We start from the raw sequence: 18,601 nt of genomic DNA, 5'->3' as shown, positions 1-18,601 counted from the left end.
GCCTGCCGTGCCTTCCCATCTGCTATAATTCCTCTTTCTTTGGCACGGTTCCTGTTCTCTATTAGTCTTTATTCACAATTTGCTTCCTGTTTCCTGGCTTTCTTCCTCCCTTGGTTGCTCTTTTTCAAGTTCTATTTGCGTTCTCTTCCTCCCACTGTCTCTCCTATTCCGGGTCTCCCTCTCCACTTTTCTGGCTTTCGTTTTCCTAAATGTTGTTTTATTTCGAGTTCTCATCTTCTTTGGTTCCTCCTCGCCCTCTGCCTCCCGTTGATTTTTGTTGAAGTTCCATATAGTTCCCAGTTTTTTGCCTCCAGTGGCTCATATTCCCTGTTCTCCCAGTGTTTCAGGCTCTCATCCTTCTTCGACCAGTCTTTTTTTACAGTTGTCATACAGTTTTTTCTCTATTCTCCCATTGGTTGCTCCTTTTCCTTGTTTCTCCCCATGCTCCTCTTCCTGTGTGGTGGCCCTTTTCGCTTGGCCTTCCTGTGTTTATCTTATCTACTCTGCTCTGCTCTCATTTGCTCCTCTGATTCTCAGTTTAAGTGCGGGATATCCTTTGTTATGCAACATTTGAAATTCCTGAAGAGAGCATCACACAGAGCTCAAGCTGCACTTTAGAGTCTACTAGAAAAATGCTTCTAAGACACAAATAACTAAACGCATGCCATGCTGCATTCACAATACATGTAGCAGCTCAGGGACACTGTTCACAAGTCCAGGGTTCTACTGCCTTTTGATTTGACTATTTTGAGTAGAAACACAACACACGCGTGCCAGTGGTTCCAATACAAAAATGCCAGCACGTTTGCAAGGTCTGCTTCTGGCAACTTAGTATGCACATTGATTATATGGAAATACATGCTTAAGAATGGAAGCAAGACTGTGCGCTTTCTGCACAAAATATTTGCAACTTGAAGAAAATAGCTGAAAGCTGCAGTTTTGTTAAGCTATTGTGCAATTTTCACAGACGACATTGAATACAATTTCTCTAATGCATAATTTATTAAAATGTTTCGTGCATGCAAGTATTTACAAAAAACAATAATAATAGATACTGCGTGAAAAAATAAGAAAAAGCACACACCAGGACCCCTTCAAAGTCACAAAAGTACACCTGCATATATAAACCTTGCATTGCTGCAGAGGCACGATTTTTAGGAATTAAAGGAAGTTTACAGAAAGAGGCCTGGAAAGGTGGAATAGTTGCAGGTTTCCAGATGTACTTCTAGGAAACATTTATGAATTCCCCTTGCTGCGTGCTTCAGCCCTTGTAGGTAGATCAGCTCACACCAAAATCTTCAACCAAGTAAAATCCTTGTATAAGCGCAGAACCAACTTTTCTGTGTGTAATCAAACTCACACTTATAAAAAGCCTTGAGAATCAGACCCATAACGATTTCTAGGACAAGACGTTGAAGTGCTCATCTAATTGAACCATTTAATTCAGTCATTGATTCGGCACTTGGCTTATGCTCACACACATGGCAATGGAGGAACCGAAGCTAGTGAGATGAAGTGATTAGCCCAATAATTACGCAATCTGTTTATGTGGATACGGCAAGACTGTAAACAATCTAGCTAATCCTCAGTTGGTAACCTAGGCATTGGGCCACAAATACAATGTGGGTTTATTTACAGTAACATTTTGTGAAAACGAGTTAATGCTAAATAGTAAATCTGCAGGAGGATTTCTCAGAACTCTTCCTTTGAAACTAAAGCAACAAAGAGAGCAATGGTACCATTAAATCAAAGGTATATCCTGAAACCTACTATAATCTGAACTCTGGCACAATTAAAGTACGGCATAGTCATTAGACTAACATGATCAGAAAGGTGGCCTAAGCAGTGCCCATAGGCAGAGCCTCTATTTGCACAACCTGTGAATATCCAAGGATTTGATACAAACAGAGCTCTCATCTGAATCTGTTCTAGCCAAAAAGGTGGCATAATCACCCCTGGTTATAATCTAAGCCACAAATAATGTGAGCCTTGACAAAGTCAGATAGGCTATAATCAGATCTCTAATACAATAAGAATGGTACTAACTAGTCATCTCACTGCATGGCACCACCACATGGAACAAGTGAAATAATCTGTACCGGACAAGTACTTTTCTAAAGCACTGGTTCCCAACCTGTGGTCCGGGGACACCTGGGGTCGGTCCGCAAAGCCTCCTCAAGGGGTCCGTGACTTGTTAGAAAATTAAAGAATATTAACAGATTAGGTCCCCAGCTTTCACTGGGGGTCCCCCAGATTCCAATAATGATGTAGTGGGAGTCCCTGGATTCCAGTAATGATAAAGTGGGGGTACACAGAAGTCAAAAGACTGGGAACCATTGTTCTAAAGCAGTGGTTCCCAACCTGTGGTCCGGGGACCACTAGGGGTCCGCAAAGCCTTCTCAGGGGGTCCGCGAGAGCCTAGAAAATTAAAAAATATTAATTAATATTGACAAATTAGGTCCCCAGCTTCCAGTAATGACTCAGGCGGGGGTCCCCGAATTCTAATGATGATTGAGTGGGTGTCCCTGGGTTCCATTAATGTTAAAGTGGGGGTCCACAGAAATCAAAAGGTTGGGAACCACTGTTCTAAAGCATCACGTCCCTGGGACAAGTAAAGATGTTGCTCACACTGCAAAGTGCCTATCTCTACAACCAAGGCAGGCAGTATGTTGTTTTTACCGATGTAGATTTGAAAGTACAAAATAATCATCAATTTAGTGACACTTTAACTGCAAGAGCAAGTAAATATATGCTTTGAAAATAGTTAGGATTGTTTTAAACGTCTTATTTTAACCATCAAGATAACACAATAATTTTGAGAATAAGGGGATACTTGTGCCAATCACTGCAATTACATGGGCATTAATTAGGCCCTCCAGAGCAGAGGCTGCTCCTAGTTACGAAATCAGATGTTATGTTGTCTTGTCCTACAAATGTAACTCTCCTCTCTGAACTATAGTATATCAAAATATCACCTAAACCTGGAATCACTTGCTGCTTTTAGACTGGGACTTAGTCCAAGCAGCAATCTATGGACCTGTAATAAATGATTTCAAATAAGTTGGCCGATGTTTGGAAAAACAGCTTGGTCACCAATAGATATCAAAACCCGGAGACCTGTGACACTACACGACAAAATGTAGCTGTACATTTGACTTGTACAATCTCCAGAAATGTAACATATTCAAATTTCTGTAAGTAACGTTTTTTTAATAATTTACTTTTTGCTACTATTTTTAAGAATGTATCAAGAATCCATGGGGTACCTTGTCACTAAATTCTGGCTTCATTCTTTTACAATCCTCCTCAAACCATTGGTGTGCAAGCAGGGATGTGGAATTCCTATCGCCCGACGCCCGGGACATCTTGTTTGGGGTCAAGGACAACAAGTTTTTATGTTTACTTTGTCCTTGGGACAAGTAGGCCCAACCCTCTGCAGCACAAACCCTCTGCAGTTGAGGTAATGTGTTTCCATTAAGATAATGCTGTTCGAACTTGTATTTATGGTTCATTATTTGAAAATCTTCATTATTAGGGTGAGTGCTGTAAATAAATGTTTTAAGGTCACACTTCACGACTGACGTTGGTTCCAGTACAAAAAAAACAAAACGTGTATACACATGTTTGAAAAGTTTAGGCTATGAGGCTAAGTATAATGCTCCCAGAATGCTCTCTGATTAGATGCAAATGAAGTGTCATTTAGTAAAATTTTTGATGCATGCTAGTATTTCCCAAAAATATTTCTAATGGAAAATCAGTGTAACCATTTTCAACACGATTATGGGAAGCATGAAAATAAACAAACACTGACAAAGCCAACTCATCTGACAAATTTTTATAAGTCTTTTAGTTTCATCAATGCGTGTCTTGTTTTGACATGGCTTTTGTAACACTTTATTGTTGTGGGAGCTACCAGGCCCTCAACATTGTAACAAACACTGGCAAAAAACCCCCAAAACTTTTTTGAACTCTAAAAGCACACGTTGCCACCAGTGGCATAACAAAGGCCCCGCAGCCGCCCTCCAGGGGGCCCCTTCAGCACAGCACCTGCCCTGAGTGAGTCTGGAGAGGGGGCTCCTCCATGTTCTTTGCAAAGGGGCACCCTCCAGTTTCGTTACGTCACTGATTGCCACTGTAGTTCCTGACACTGAACAAAACTTTGTGTGCCAATATGCTCCTTGTGGAAGAGAAGAATGCGATCACTCACAGTAAAGCCAGCCGAAAGAGAGAGAAATAGAAGCTTAATAAAAACAAAATGTCTTTGTTAACACCAGACCTAATTAGGGACCAAGACCCACATGTAGGTAGCTTGTTGCATGTCGCAAACAGCGACTTTCGCTGTTTGCGACGTGCAAAAAGCACATTGCGATGCACAAACCCAGTTTTGCGATTCGGTAACCTGGTTACCGAATCGCAAAACGGGTTTGCGACTCGCAATTAGGAAGGGGTGTTCCCTTCCTAATTGCGACTCGCAGTGCAATGTAGGATTGTTTTGCGAACGCGGGCGCAAACAAATCGCAGTTTGCACCCATTTCAAATGGGTGCTAACACTTTCACAAAAGGGAAGGGGTCCCCCTGGGACCCCTTCCCCATTGTGAATGTCACTGTAAACATTTTTTCAGAGCAGGCAGTGGTCCTGCGGACTACTGCCTGCTCTGAAAAAATGAAACAAAAACGTTTCATTTTTTGTTTTTGTAATGCATCTCGTTTTCCTTTAAGGAAAACGGGCTGCATTACAAAAAAAAAAAAAAACTGCTTTATTGAAAAGCAGTCACAGACATGGTGGTCTGCTGTCTCCAGCAGGCCACCATCCCTGTGAGGCCGCCATTCGCAAGGGGGTCGCAAATTGCGACCCACCTCATGATTATTCATGAGGTGTGCATTTGCGAAGCCCTTGCGAATCACAGATGGTGTCAGGGACACCATCCTACATTCGGATTTGCGACTCGCAATTTGCGGGTCGCAAATCTGAACCTACCTACATGTGGCCCCAAATTCTTAAAGAAAGTCACAAAAGTGCACCCATGGTATGTCGTACCCCTATAAAATATTTGTGAACTGTATTTTAGCATGGGTAAATACGCATGTGTAGATTTGCTCATGTGAAAATCTATTGAGCATTTGCAAGTTCATTTTCCCTCCAGCCACTTTCTTCCCAACCCTGGAAGAAGTTCTAATTCTGACATTGTCAGGAGTAAATGTCCAACCTTTCTTATTATGGGAAAATATTAGAGAGAAGCTGGTGAAAATCTTTAAAACATGCAGGTTAGTAGGTTTGCAGACTCAAAGGCATTCCAGCCCTGGAACTATTGCTTACTGCTTCCTCCAGCCCCAGTATGCAGATCTGCAGAAAGGTGGAAAAATAAGGAAATTGCTACAATAGGGATTGAAACTGCAAGTATTCAAGCCCTACTATGGTAGTAGCACTGGCATAATCAGAGAGGCTATTATCAGAGCTCTTACATAATGAGATTGCTGCCATAATTTGGCGCCACACTACATGGCACCAAAGGGACAAGTAGATCTTTTTACAGGACAAGTAGATTTGAGAAGCAACCTGTCCCGTGGACAAGTAGATATTTTAATAAATTCCACACCCCTGGCAAGTTCTCAGGATCAGCTGATTTTTTTTGGGATGTAAGACAAAGGCAGCTTAGAAGACCTCACCCTTGAGTTCACACAACAAGGTGGTACATGTTCTATGGTAATGTTTCTAAGCAAGACCATTGATGGCGATAAGCAGGATGAATACTGCTTCCCTTGGTGTAATAGTCTCTGGTGATTAACCCCTCCCTACTAGTGACAGTTTCTTCAATATGAACTGTCTGGATCCTTTTTCACTAATCAGAGATACCTTCCAATATCCAGACAAGAAGATCACAACCACTTTTATCCTTCATCCCAGGGACAAGTAGACATTAGGTTCAACTCTTTTAGAGATCACAGCTTAGGAGGATGTAGTTAATCATTCATGATCGTTCACCTGGAGAGTATCTCTAGCTTAATCATCTTCACAGCCATTGGCAATTTAAATTCAGCAAACATAATGTGCCTCATGACAACCTACACACTCAATTCACAGGTATGCAGTAATTCCAAAACACAGTCCAAAAATCATCCATCATCATCGGAGAGGAGGCGCTTCGAAAATCCGACATCAAAGTCTCCCTTGACCCAAACTACCTTGCGGGTCCTATTCAGAAGATGCTCAACAGGTCCAGAGGAATCAACATAACCTAGTTTCATTTCTATGGTCTGGGGGTTTGCATAGTGATTATCTCCACTGTCTTGGTAATCAAAGTATTTTATTCGACAGTTGAAGTATTATAATCGTTCAGTAATTCACTTCAGTTTTAGGAAGACTACACATTCATTATTTTAAGGTAATCATAGTTCACTTCAGTTTTAGCAAGACCTATACACTTTAACTTCTTAGCACAAAAGATCCAACCACTTTTCAGTGGCCGCATTTTCGAGGGGCTAAGTTTAAGTGAAAATTCTTCATAGCCAGGGAGATAAATGGTAACCATGAACCAAGTTTTCTGTATGATAGTAACATCAATATCGGAGTAAAATATACACGAAATATGTGTAGCCCACCCGACCCGACCTAAGTCTGTACATGTATACAACTGGACACAGGCAGGGCAGGGCCCATGCACCACCTATGCAAGCAGGGATCCTTCTCTGTCCGGCCTCACGCGTTAAAGCAGAATTATCTACACGTGGGTCGCGTCTTAATGTCGAGTTCTCGACACTACTTAATTATGTGCTTTAAAGCAGAGTTCTCTGCTGTTGCTGTGTGTTACAGCAGAGTTGCTACTTTTGTCAACAGTGTGCATTAAAGAAGAGTTATCGATATTTGTCGATGGTATGTTTTAAAGTGGCGTTGTTCTTGTCAGAACCTCGTGCTATGTGGTATGTGCTACCGTTTTACAGAGCGGACACACGCTGCAAGGCCGTGGCATGTGCACGCGCCCCTCCTGATGGCGGTCCCATCTTTTTACCTGCTTAACACATGTATGCTGCGCGTGCGTTCCCCCTCTCAAAGATGCTCAGATCATAACTCTTAAAAACATCATTTCGCAGCAGCGAGAGCCACTGCGGAAACTCTGGTTTGCTGTCTGCTGTTCCTGTTATTTTCCTATATTTTGCACAAAGAGCAACGTCTGTTTTGTCCTGTGTACGGTGTGTGCCAGAAGCACTGCTGTTAATGTATTATTATTATAAAAATAGATAGAATGGCAGGAAGCTCAGACTGAGACAAACAAACCTCTTCAGGCTGGATGAGGAGAACTCGGTGACCTGAGAGGAGAAGCCTGCCTGTGCGCAGGACGCAGTAGGAGCTCTACCTGTGCGCCAGAGAAGGAAGGGCCCTGTCTGTACGCTAGTTGCAAGAGGGGCCCTACCTGAGCACTGGATGCAGGAGGGGTTCATGCCTGTCTGTGCGTCTGACGAAGGGGCCCAGTCTGGTCTGTGCGCCTTATGCGGGAGAGGCCCCTTCAGTGTGCTAGAGGCTTTACCACAAACCGACAACACGTACAGATAACTGACACACCATTAACAAAGGAACTCTGCTTCAAGGCACACCATCCGCAAACGCAGAGAACGCCGCTTCAAGGCACAAAGTCAACATAAGAGCTGTGTTTTCACGAACACTATCAACAAGATGACTGTACTTTAACACTCCATGAACAGTTTTACAGAACTCAGCTAATGGACATTAAGTACAGACAACTCTGCTTTAACGCAGACATCGATAAGTGTGGAGGACTCTAACGCACACCATCAACAGTTTTACAAAACTTGGTTTTAATGCATTTCATCGCTAAGTGCAGAGAACTCTGCTTTAATGCACACCATTGACAAGGGCAGAGAACTCTGCTTTGAGGCACATTGTCAACAACTGTAGAGGTCTGCTTTAAGGCACACCATCAATAAGGGAACTCTGCCTTAAGGCACATTGTCAAGAAGTGTAGAGAACTCTGCTTTTTAAGGCACATCGTCAACAAGCTTAGCAAACTCTGCTTTAATGCACACCAGCAATAAGAGAATTCTACTCTAAGGCAAATTTGTCAACAAGTGTAGAGAACTCTGCTTTGCAGTAAACCATCCGCAGGCCTAGAGAACCCTGTTTTCGCACACATCACAAGTGTAGTGAGCTATGCTTTAAGGCACATCGTCAACAAGTGTAGAGCACTCTGCTTTATGGACCATCATCAACAAGTGTAGAGAACTCGGCTTTAATGCACACCAACAATAAGAGAATTCTACTCTAAGGCACATTTGTCAAACAAGTGTAGAGAACACTGATTTGCGCAGGCCTAGAGAACTCCGCTTTAACACAAACCATCAACAAAAGAACTCTGCTTTAAAACACATTGTCAACAATTGTAGCGAACTCTGCTTTAATGCACACCATCAACAAGAGAACTCTCCTTTAGGGCACATCATCAACAAGTGTGGAGAACTCTGCTTTAAAGCCATCGTCAACAAGAGAATTCTGCCTTAAGGCACATCGGCAACAAGCCTAGAGAACTCTGCTTTCACACACATCACAAGGGTTGGGAGCTCAGCATTATGCACACCATTCGTACCACTCAGATGTGTATTATATATCACCCAGATATGAATGAAGCTGTGCTCTCCCAGAGACCATTAACTGTTTTATATTATGTCTCCATATACACCATCAACGCTTGCATTAAACTCTGCTTTAACCCACATCAAGAATTGCAGTACATGATGCCATCAACATATCTATTTACTCCGCTTTAACCCACACCACCAGGACGAGCATTAAAGTTGGCTTTGGCATTCAGCGAATGTGCATTAAACTGAGCTTTACCGAACAGTGCCAAGAAGCACATTAAACAGTCTTAACAGACATAATCAAATTGTGCTATCCTGGTTTGGTGGCAGGTTGGGAGTTTTTGCCAGCTAGAACGTTCCACAACTAATATTCAGGGGTAATAATTGTTTTATATAAAATAGTTGCATGTTAGGGGGAAATACTGGAATTTAAAAGACCAGGGACTTCAAACAAAGACAGACAGGCTCCTCGTGGTTCCACAGATCCCCTGACTGAGACTGGGTGAGAGGCCAGAGCCCTAGGCAGGCTAGGAAGGGTGTGGATGACAGTCACATTCTGGGCTTCCGACCTTCAATTCTACGTATGTCGTGGGCATCTGACACCTCACTGCCTAAGGAGTCAATGGATTCATGCAATGCGCTGGTGCATAGATGGCCAGACCTGCCAGCAAGTGTAGGGTATTAGTCTGCCAATGACTTGTACACTACAGTCGTGTAACTCACAATAGCAGCTTCTGTGGGACTTACAAAGCAACGCATGCGCCGTGCTACTTACTGGCTGGCGAGGGGGTGCTGTACCCGCTGACCGGCAGTGGGTGTGGAATCCCCGCCAGTGATCCGGGTGGGGACAAGCCCCCCAGCATGTGCGGAAAGAAGAAGGCATAATGGGGCACTGGGTAGCCGTTCATGTGCCCTCCTGATGAAGGGCAAGAGCTCCCGTTACTCGCCATCTACAGATGCCCTTGCCAAACCCCTTGTTTAGTTCCTGTTGTGCGATCCAGGTGAGGTTCAGGTTTGTAAATATGGGGTGTGGAGGGGGGGAGAAATCACCAGTTAGTCGTGCCCCCCTCCATTCCCGAAAATCCAACTCCACAAGGGCCAAACAAATGGTGCAAGCAGAAATATGTATAATCACATTCCTCGATTTAAGACCTTCTTCTGCTCATCCAATCAGGTGCCACCATCCCTCACGGTGCATGGAAAAAAAGACCATCCAAAGAACGAAGGCTATTAATCCAGAGTAAACCACAGGGCTCCCAGATCCACGGACATGTGCTTCAAAACTAAGGGATCCCACCAGGGCCACGGTCCAGGGCCGAGACTCTAGGCCACAGTTGAAGGCTACGCTCCTAGGTCCTGGGCCACCATTACAGATAGCGACTGTGATCCACAATCCTAGCCCACGCCACTCGTGTGTTGAGTATGCCCCCCCCTTTCTCCACTGAATCAATCCGTTCAATATGGATGGTGACACTTTACTGATGGGGCGCTGGCAAAAGTGCTATCCCTCCAATTCAGATATGTGAGCTCGTCTTTGCGACCTGTAAGACAGAAAAAAAAATTCAAACACGAGAATAGAGAATCAAATTCATTTGAGTTATACAGCAATTCAGATTTTGCAGGGCACTTTCATAAAAAAAACTTAATTATAAAGATTTAGTCAGTAGTTAAGGCAGCAGGCCCCTAAGGAATCTTCTTAAATCCAGCACAGTGCTCTGTCTCTCAAAAGATATATATATATATATATATATATATATATATATATATATATATATATATATAGAGAGAGAGAGAAAGAAAGAAAGAAAGAAAGAAAGAAAGAAAGAAAGAAAGAAAGAAAGAAAGAGAAAGAAAGAAAGAAAGAAAGAAAGAGATAGATAGCAGAGGGAGACAGACTTGTCATATCATCTTGAAAACTTCATCAAAGTCTGGCAGACCTATTGTACAGTCAGATAGGAATGAAAGGCAAGCTGGGTTGGTGTGTACGAAAGGGATATTGGTAGAAGACAGAGTCCACAAGTAACTTAAGTGACCAGTTTGTATTAAAGATTGTATTCATAAACACACATTCAGATTCAGTAAAAATAGAAAGGACGGGAAATAGTGCCCAGAGCAGATAGTGAACACAGTGAAGAAACAAGAAAGGAAAAGTATTACATATGTTTAATTATGTGCCCAGCAAGAACATGGCACCCATTATGACAATCACTGCAGGTTCGCATGGAATGAGTTCTTAAATCAACTTTGTGCCAAGGCAAAAAAAATCTCAGGTCACCGGAGTAGTCCATGGTGTTTCGACTTCTATGGGAATGCTGGGTCATCATCAGGGCAAGGAAACGAGCCCTAATCTGGCCAAAGGTAATCAGCACAAGCACTTGTGTTTTCACAAGTACACTTACCTTTCCAGTGCTAGCCATCCGGTCAGCATCTCCTGCAACACAGATGGTTGCCGACCATGCCTCGACTACCCACGGTCAATTTTCGAAACACAGTTGCTAGACACGCATTCATTTCTGTATTGTTCATTGCGACTTTCGCACTTCCTGCTTTTGGCCACACTACATCATTCCAAATCCGTGATCTTGGAGCTCTTTTCCTTGTCCGGATGATGACCTTGAAGTCATACAGGGGTCATAATAGGTTGATTCACATAATTAGGCCTTATGATCTGCAACAACTGTTAGCATAAGTGTAAAGTTCTTGATCCACGTGTAATTACACCTAAGGGATGCTCCTACTGGCCTGTGAAATCAGTGTGTACACTGAACACTAATTTCTCTATTTCATTATTACTGAAGATCAATGCTTGTTTATGAATCAGAGCATGTGTACGATCTCATATATGTATAAAGGAGACTTGCAACTTCTGTACAGCATTGCATGTCTATTTTACCGTATTTATGTGTTTATTGGACCGATATTAAATGTAGTGTAACTCTATTTTAGCAACTTTAAAGTAATACCTCGATGCAGCATCGTCCTTACTAATATCCGCTGCCCCAGTTTCAAGTACTTTAACGGAGCTGCTTGTGTCGTACGTTAACGTTACGCATTTGGCGACCACTCACTATCCGGACGTGGCCCCCACAACAGGGAAGAATCCTATATACATAGCTGTAAATAAAGAGATGAGGCGAGGCACCGATCAACATTGTGGTTGTTTATAGCTCACTCCATGCAACATATACTCCTTCCTAAGAGTCACAATATTTTGAAAAATGAGGGCTGTTGCGTGTCACACCAAAACCCCTGTACTTCTTTAAAACTGACCACGTAGGAGAAACACGCGAAACGTCATCGTAAGGTGCACTGAGGGATATTTGACCAATGTGCCAAATGAAAGGCATCGCCGCCCAGCAGATAATGACGTCAGACAAGGACCACAGGTTTAGTCCGTGCACGTGCCAGCTTTAACAGCCCAGACTTTCATCCATCTCTCACACAACTACTGCCAGGAGCCTGTCACTTTCATCCCACGATAATTTATGCCGCCGCCATGTATAGGGGAAGGCAGATCTGTGTGTTCACCTTTATTTCTGTGAAATAATGAAGACCAACTGCTAAAACTGCAACTCCGAGCGGACAGAGGCGGCACTCTTTGGAAAAGATGACTCTCTGGTTCTCGGACTGGTGGCCCTCACGACCTAAAATCATTCTGTCAAACAAAGCCATAAGCCTATGAATCATGAGCAATAGTCATATCTCGACGAGCAGCTTGGTTAACAAGGCCACTTTCTCCTGCTTCCGCAACTTTAAGTTCCTCGTGAAAATCTTCAGATGGCTTCCGCAACGGCCACCCCCCAGTCCCGGATCACCAGCAAGCTGGACTACCGAAACGCGCTGAATGTCAGGAGACTTCAGGTTTTCCAGAAGGCATCGGCCAGACTCACTCCCACACGCACTCCCATATCCACATACCTCAAAGACCTCCACTGGCTTCCCACTGACAGACGCACCCTTCCAAACCCTCACACCCAGCACTGCTCAGCCAATGTCCTGCAACCTGAGCAGCCCCAGGAGCTTGCAAACCCCCATCAGACGCCTCCACTCTGTCAGCCTCAAGCTCGGCCTTATCCCCACGTCCGAACAGCAGAAGCGGGGGCTGCACCTCTTTGTACCTGGCTGCTAACCACCTCACCCTGCACATCAGAGCCGCCAGCTCGGTCCAAGAATTATGCCAAAAAAAACAACTGAAAACCTCGATATTCCACTAGGCCCAAGCGCGGCAGCACCCCCTTCTCAACGCTCCAGGATACTACTCCAGGTGCAACGCACGCATTACAAATACACAAAACGTGCCAGAGATTACTGGGCCACTTTAGACCGTCGAAGGACTAGTTTTTTTCTCATCAACAGTTCTTCTGGAACTCCAGGGGCACTGGAATGTGCTCGTCTCCTGTACTTTCTATATACACAGTGAAGTATCTGTTTCTGTCGTAAACTCCCTTCCCTTCCAGTGCTAGGTTTAATCTCCCCCTTCCCCTCCCTTCTGAATTTATAATCCTGAGATATTTCAATGTTTGTGAACTCCCCCTCCACTACAGTATTTATATCCATGAAGCATTTAAATGCCCCCCATATCTCTCCTCTCCCTCCACTGCCTTATTTAAACATCTAGTCTCTCTTTCCATCCGCCCTCCTCTAGGCTATTGATACCCATGACGTATTCACATGTCTAGCATACCGCCTGCACCTTCCTTCAGTCAGGCATTTGAACGTTATCTCGTGCCTCCCTCCGAAGTATTTTCTTGTATTTATACTCTACAAAAGGTCTATTTCATATCTCCCATTTTCATCCTGTTCTCCAAACTCTGCAGTGTGAACTAAGACCATCTCCTCTAACACACGGTCCTATGCTGGCCGTGTACCATCATGGCCCCCTCTGCCCGTCCTCGGCCTATGCATAATCTTCCACCTGTAGGCTAGACGCGGATACTCCAGATGTGGGCTACTAGCTTCCATACAAATACTCCAGAAGTGACCAATTAACCTAGACACAAGTAGTCCAGATGGTGCTACTAATCTCGATACAAACATTCCAGATGGGGGCTACCAACCTGGACACAAATACACCAGCTGTGCCCTACTAGTATAGACACACATTTTTTCAGCTGTTTGTTACTACCCTGGACTCGTAAATTTCAGATGTGAGCTACTAACCTGGAATAAATACTCCAGAAGTGAGCTACGAACAGACACATATTCTTCAGATAAATGCAAACAATCTGGACAAAAATGATCTAGATTTGGGCTACCAACTCTACCATATGAAGTAAAACCGTGACACAAAATACCTCGGATGTGGCCAACCAAGCCGGACAGCAGATATGGCATGTCAAAAAGGAACTATAGATGTAGCTTTCGAACCTGACCACAGGTACCCCAGATATGACCTGTCAACCTGGAAACAAATTAGGCCGAAGGTGGTCTACCATTCTGGATGAGGCCAGCCAATCTAAACACAAATGCTGCCGATGTGGTCTCCTAACCTAAGCTCACCTGTTCCAGCTGCGTGTATATAACAGCTATGTAAAAACATAAATTATTAAATGTGGCTTCCCGAACTAGAAACAGTACTCTCGACCTAGGCTAGCAACCTGCATACACTATACCACATGCGCCTATCAGAACTGGAAACGATGGTCCAGAACTAGCCTCAAAACTGAGCACAATACTGCTGAAGTGACCTTTAACCCCGGACAGTGTATCAGGGGCGGGGCTCAAGCACCAAATACAGTATTGGAACGAGGTCGGTGACGAAAATTGACTATTTTACGACAACCCTGCAGGACCAGTGCCCAGTGAGGTCACGAGACCCCCAGGGGCACCAACTGTCACCCACCCACGATTTAACCAATTAGTGGCCACTTGGTCCCAGGAGCGCACCAACACGCCCGAGGGGGTAACTAAGGGTCTCTGTCCCAAATCTCATGAGGGCACGTCGCTTTTCCCACTCCCTGGCTAGAGTCTCTTGAAGGTCAGGGTTGCAGAAAGGTGGGGACCCTTCTGCTGTGTGCTGCGCCCCAGAATGAATCCAGAGGGGGTCCACATGGAGAACTCCAGTTTTCCAGAGGCCAGCCTCAGTACTTCCAGTGTTTTCGGAAAAGTTTGCAGTGAGCCTTAAGAGGTCGGGTTTCTTGGCAAGGTCCGCCCTCCTCTCCAGACCAAGATCTGATGAAGCGGAATGCAGATAAGGCACATCTGTTTTCACTTAAACAAAATATTAATAACAATGCGAAAACCCCTTGAAAAGCCACCGCTCTGCGCCGCTTCTCCTCCAGTCTAAGCCCGCCTCAGGCTAGCGTGGCGTGCACAATCCCTGGACCCCAAAACAAATCCAGATGTGGGAGGCAACTCTATAGCGAGCCACTGATCTAGGGGCACGGAGACAGATGTGCAAGAGCATGGCAACAGAGGCGCAAGCGTGTGAGGACAGTGAAACAAGCTTGCAGGGACAGATGCGCAAGCGTGCAGGAACAGTGAAGCAAGCGTAAAAGGATAGAGGGGCAAGCACGGGGCGATAAGAGGGGCAAGCACGGGGCGATAAGAGGGGCAAGCACGGGGCGATAAGAGGGGCAAGCACGGGGCGATAAGAGGGGCAAGCACGGGGCGATAAGAGGGGCAAGCACGGGGCGATAAGAGGGGCAAGCACGGGGCGATAAGAGGGGCAAGCACGGGGCGATAAGAGGGGCAAGCATGCAGCGACAAGAGGTTCAAACATGCAGCGACAAGAGGTTCAAGCATGCAGCTACAAGAGGTTCAAGCATGCAGCTACAAGAGGTTCAAGCATGCAGCTACAAGAGGTTCAAGCATGCCATAATGGTGGTGCAAGCACAATAGGGCAGAGGCAAAAGTGCACTGGGATAAAGGAGGAACCACAAAATTTTGGGGGTAGTAGTACAATGATAGATGCAGAAATGCACAAGGAGCGGCAAAAAGACAGTCAGGCATAGGCACGGACTGAGATTAAAGTGCACCGTGTCAAGGGGCAAGTGCACAGTGACACGTGGGCAAGCGCACTGCGTTAGAGGGGCAGATACACAGGGACAGAGAGGCAAGAAAAGAGTGGCAAGCATACAGAGAGAGCGCGGCAACCACACAGATATAGAGAATTAAGGGCACAGAGATGAAGGCACATATGGAGGGATAAAGTTGAAGGAGCAAGCACACACAGACCGGTGCAAATGTAGAGAAATTAAAAGGAACAAAAACAGCAAAACTGTAAAACTGTAAAAACAGCAAGGATTGATGGGCAAGTGCTCAAGGATAGAGCATCAAGTGCACAAACACATGCATAAGCAATGTAAGATCAATGAAATCAAGGCATAATACCACAATTAAAGAAGCAAAAGAACACAAACACTGGGTCACAGGAGTGCAGGAATAGCGGTGCAAGAACACAGTGAGAGTCACAAGTGCACAGGAAAAGAGGTACAAACATGGAAAAATACACACTGAAGAGACAGAGCACATAAAACAAATTGCCTGTAGCCTGAAAACATGCTGCGTGGTAATGCATGTGGTTTGCCTGGAAATGCTTGTTATAAACCAGGAGTGTTTCTAGAAGAATCAGTGAGTAACATTAAGGTGATTGATGCATTTATAAAAATAAGGTTTAAAAAGTGGTAACTGTACTTTAACAATGTCATTTAGCTGATGATTGTTTCACACTTAAATTTTGACATGTTTTTGCATTGAAGTGGTCTTCTTCAGGGTAACTGGATAGTCACAAACTGATGGAAAAACCAGAGAAACCCACACACGTTCACATTCAAATGTGTGCAAACAAGTGTAAATAGAGACAGCCCTACACACACACAGTATTACATGTGAGCATACAAAGCTGTACGTAACATGGGTAGATACAAAAAATACATAAACATATACTGAGATGGAATTAGAACAGGCCAATTGCCAGCTTCTGCCTGTATGCTTTAAGAACATCCTCTAGTCACACTATGCCCTCCCCCTCCAACCTGTAGGTTCTGTGGAAGTACAGCTGGGACCACCTGTGCGCCCAAACCCAGAGCTTGTTGATGAGGCTGCAAGGTTTGCTGGCAGTTCTTTGGCTCATTTGTTCATGGTTAACTAATATCCTGTTTAAAAGTTCAATTTCCGGATCCCTGCGACACCTGAGAGCGACAAATTTGGGGCACTGCACCAGTTTCCCCTATAGCCTCCAGTACCAAACACAGCAGTCCTTCGCTTTAGAGAACCCCCAACCATGACAAGACGAGTCAAGCCTCCCTGTGTTCAGACCCAGGACACAAACAGTAAATACGTTGGTCAACGAACAATCTAATCAGCCACAACTAGAGACGTGAGACCACTCTTCCTTATAGCAAGTGCCACAATGACCATGATGTCTTGGCCTTCACTAACCCTCCCATGAGCTAGCTCTTTCGTGCTGAATCAGGCTACCCAAGAGAGACTAGCAGACTTTGAGGCCCAACTTTACGTCTCAGTTCCCATGCCCAATATCCTGGAAGTAGGGAGCAAGTGCAGTTTCACCCTTGATGGGTGGAGGAGCTCTCTACAATTTTAGGATCTGGGGAAAAAGATCGGCCATTCTATTTCTTGAAAAAGAGCTTTAAAAATAAGTAATTTTACACAAGTCCATTAGCACGCCCATCAGGGGTCATTTCAGAACATCAAACTAGTGACTTGTACCCAATGTCCCCCTTAACAACCACCGCAGTCTTTGGAGTTAACGATTTTCAGTATGCAGCAACACCTACCACTTGCAGCAGAGAATGTTCCAGTTCTCCAGCCGTGCTCATTACACTTCACAAACACAACATCCAAATTCTACTGTTATCTTCATTGAATGTCATTTTTACAGTACATACAAAATACAACAGTTTTTAATTTTTGACCAATACAAAACTTTCCTACCAACATTCTCACATTTTATACTGGGCAGTGCACGTCTGCGGTCCTCAGGGCAGAGAACAAGGTGTCTAATAGGATAAGTTTTCCCCTTTTCAACCTATTCTGCCACCCAACTGACTGCCCCTGTTGACCCCCGGGCCAACCAACTTTTGCCGTCCAGGGAAAACCCGCGAACATTCAAATGATGTGCTGACCTTGACCAGTTCAATATGGCCCACACCTGTCTTCGAGGTCCTTTGATGGTGCAATGAGGCCCCTTGTTAAGAAACTCTGAAATGATGTGACGTCTCTATTTAGATCCGAGTTAAGGTACCACCTCCACCTACACCTCAATACTACTATTGATGGCTACAGCACAAGACCTCAATTATCGGCGAGGACAGGCTGTGGCAGGACACATCAGCATGGAGATGCAAGCACAGTTATCATAAGGTCATAGTTCTGTCTAGGAGCCCAGGAGGTCCAGACCTGGTGATCACCTTCCCAACCCCAATGAATGCTAGTAACACCACTGAATCCTGTGCTGCCTTTCATGCATCCAGAATTCATCAGTACCCGGCTTACCTTCCTGAATCGACCCTGGAAGTTGATTTTTCAACAGATTTTACAACACGAAACAGTCCTTCCAGTAAGAGGAGCAGCTTATGAAAGTAGGTGAATTCCCCCCTCACATTATGAAACCATTCCATAATCGGGGCCACTGGAATTATATTATGTGGCAAGGTTGACTAAATTATGCAGCAAGAAAACGCAAATTATGTGGCATAATGCTGCATATTTGGTATTAGTATTACTTCATAAAGGTGTAGTATAATTTTTTACACTTGTTAACACTGTTTGGGCATAGGTTGCACCTCCTTCCTACCCGTTTGGTCACCTTTTTATTGCTTATTGCTATGGTGCGGTGTTGGTCAACCTTTGCAGTGTCTTACACAGTGCATCGAAACATGTTGCTGCGTTTTGAGTAACTTCAACCGTCTAAGCTAGAAACACATTTTTTTTGTTAAAATCTACAGACTATGCAGCAGAAGATGGATTGTGCGGCAAATGCAGCAAATTCATGATTATGTGAAAGACTCCACATCCGCAGAATTGAGTAATTCCAGTGGCCCTGTCT

General features: G+C 44.4%; 1 protein-coding gene across 3 annotated transcripts in view; it reads right to left on the bottom strand.

Annotated features, from left to right (window-relative positions):
- Positions 1-18,601, bottom strand: part of RARA (retinoic acid receptor alpha) — a 343,208-nt gene that overhangs the window by 184,492 nt on the left and 140,115 nt on the right. For all 3 annotated transcript variants that reach the window (XM_069237584.1, XM_069237585.1, XM_069237586.1), the window contains exon 2: positions 9,368-10,133. In XM_069237584.1, the coding sequence (XP_069093685.1) occupies positions 9,368-9,542 (175 nt within the window). In that variant the 5' untranslated portion in view covers positions 9,543-10,133. The remainder of the gene's footprint in view (positions 1-9,367; positions 10,134-18,601) is intronic.

This window comes from Pleurodeles waltl, chromosome 6, assembly GCF_031143425.1.
Source record: "Pleurodeles waltl isolate 20211129_DDA chromosome 6, aPleWal1.hap1.20221129, whole genome shotgun sequence".
Classification (NCBI taxonomy): domain Eukaryota; kingdom Metazoa; phylum Chordata; class Amphibia; order Caudata; family Salamandridae; genus Pleurodeles; species Pleurodeles waltl.
Note: the sequence above shows the minus strand (reverse complement) of the source record. Positions and strands in the feature narration are given on the sequence as shown.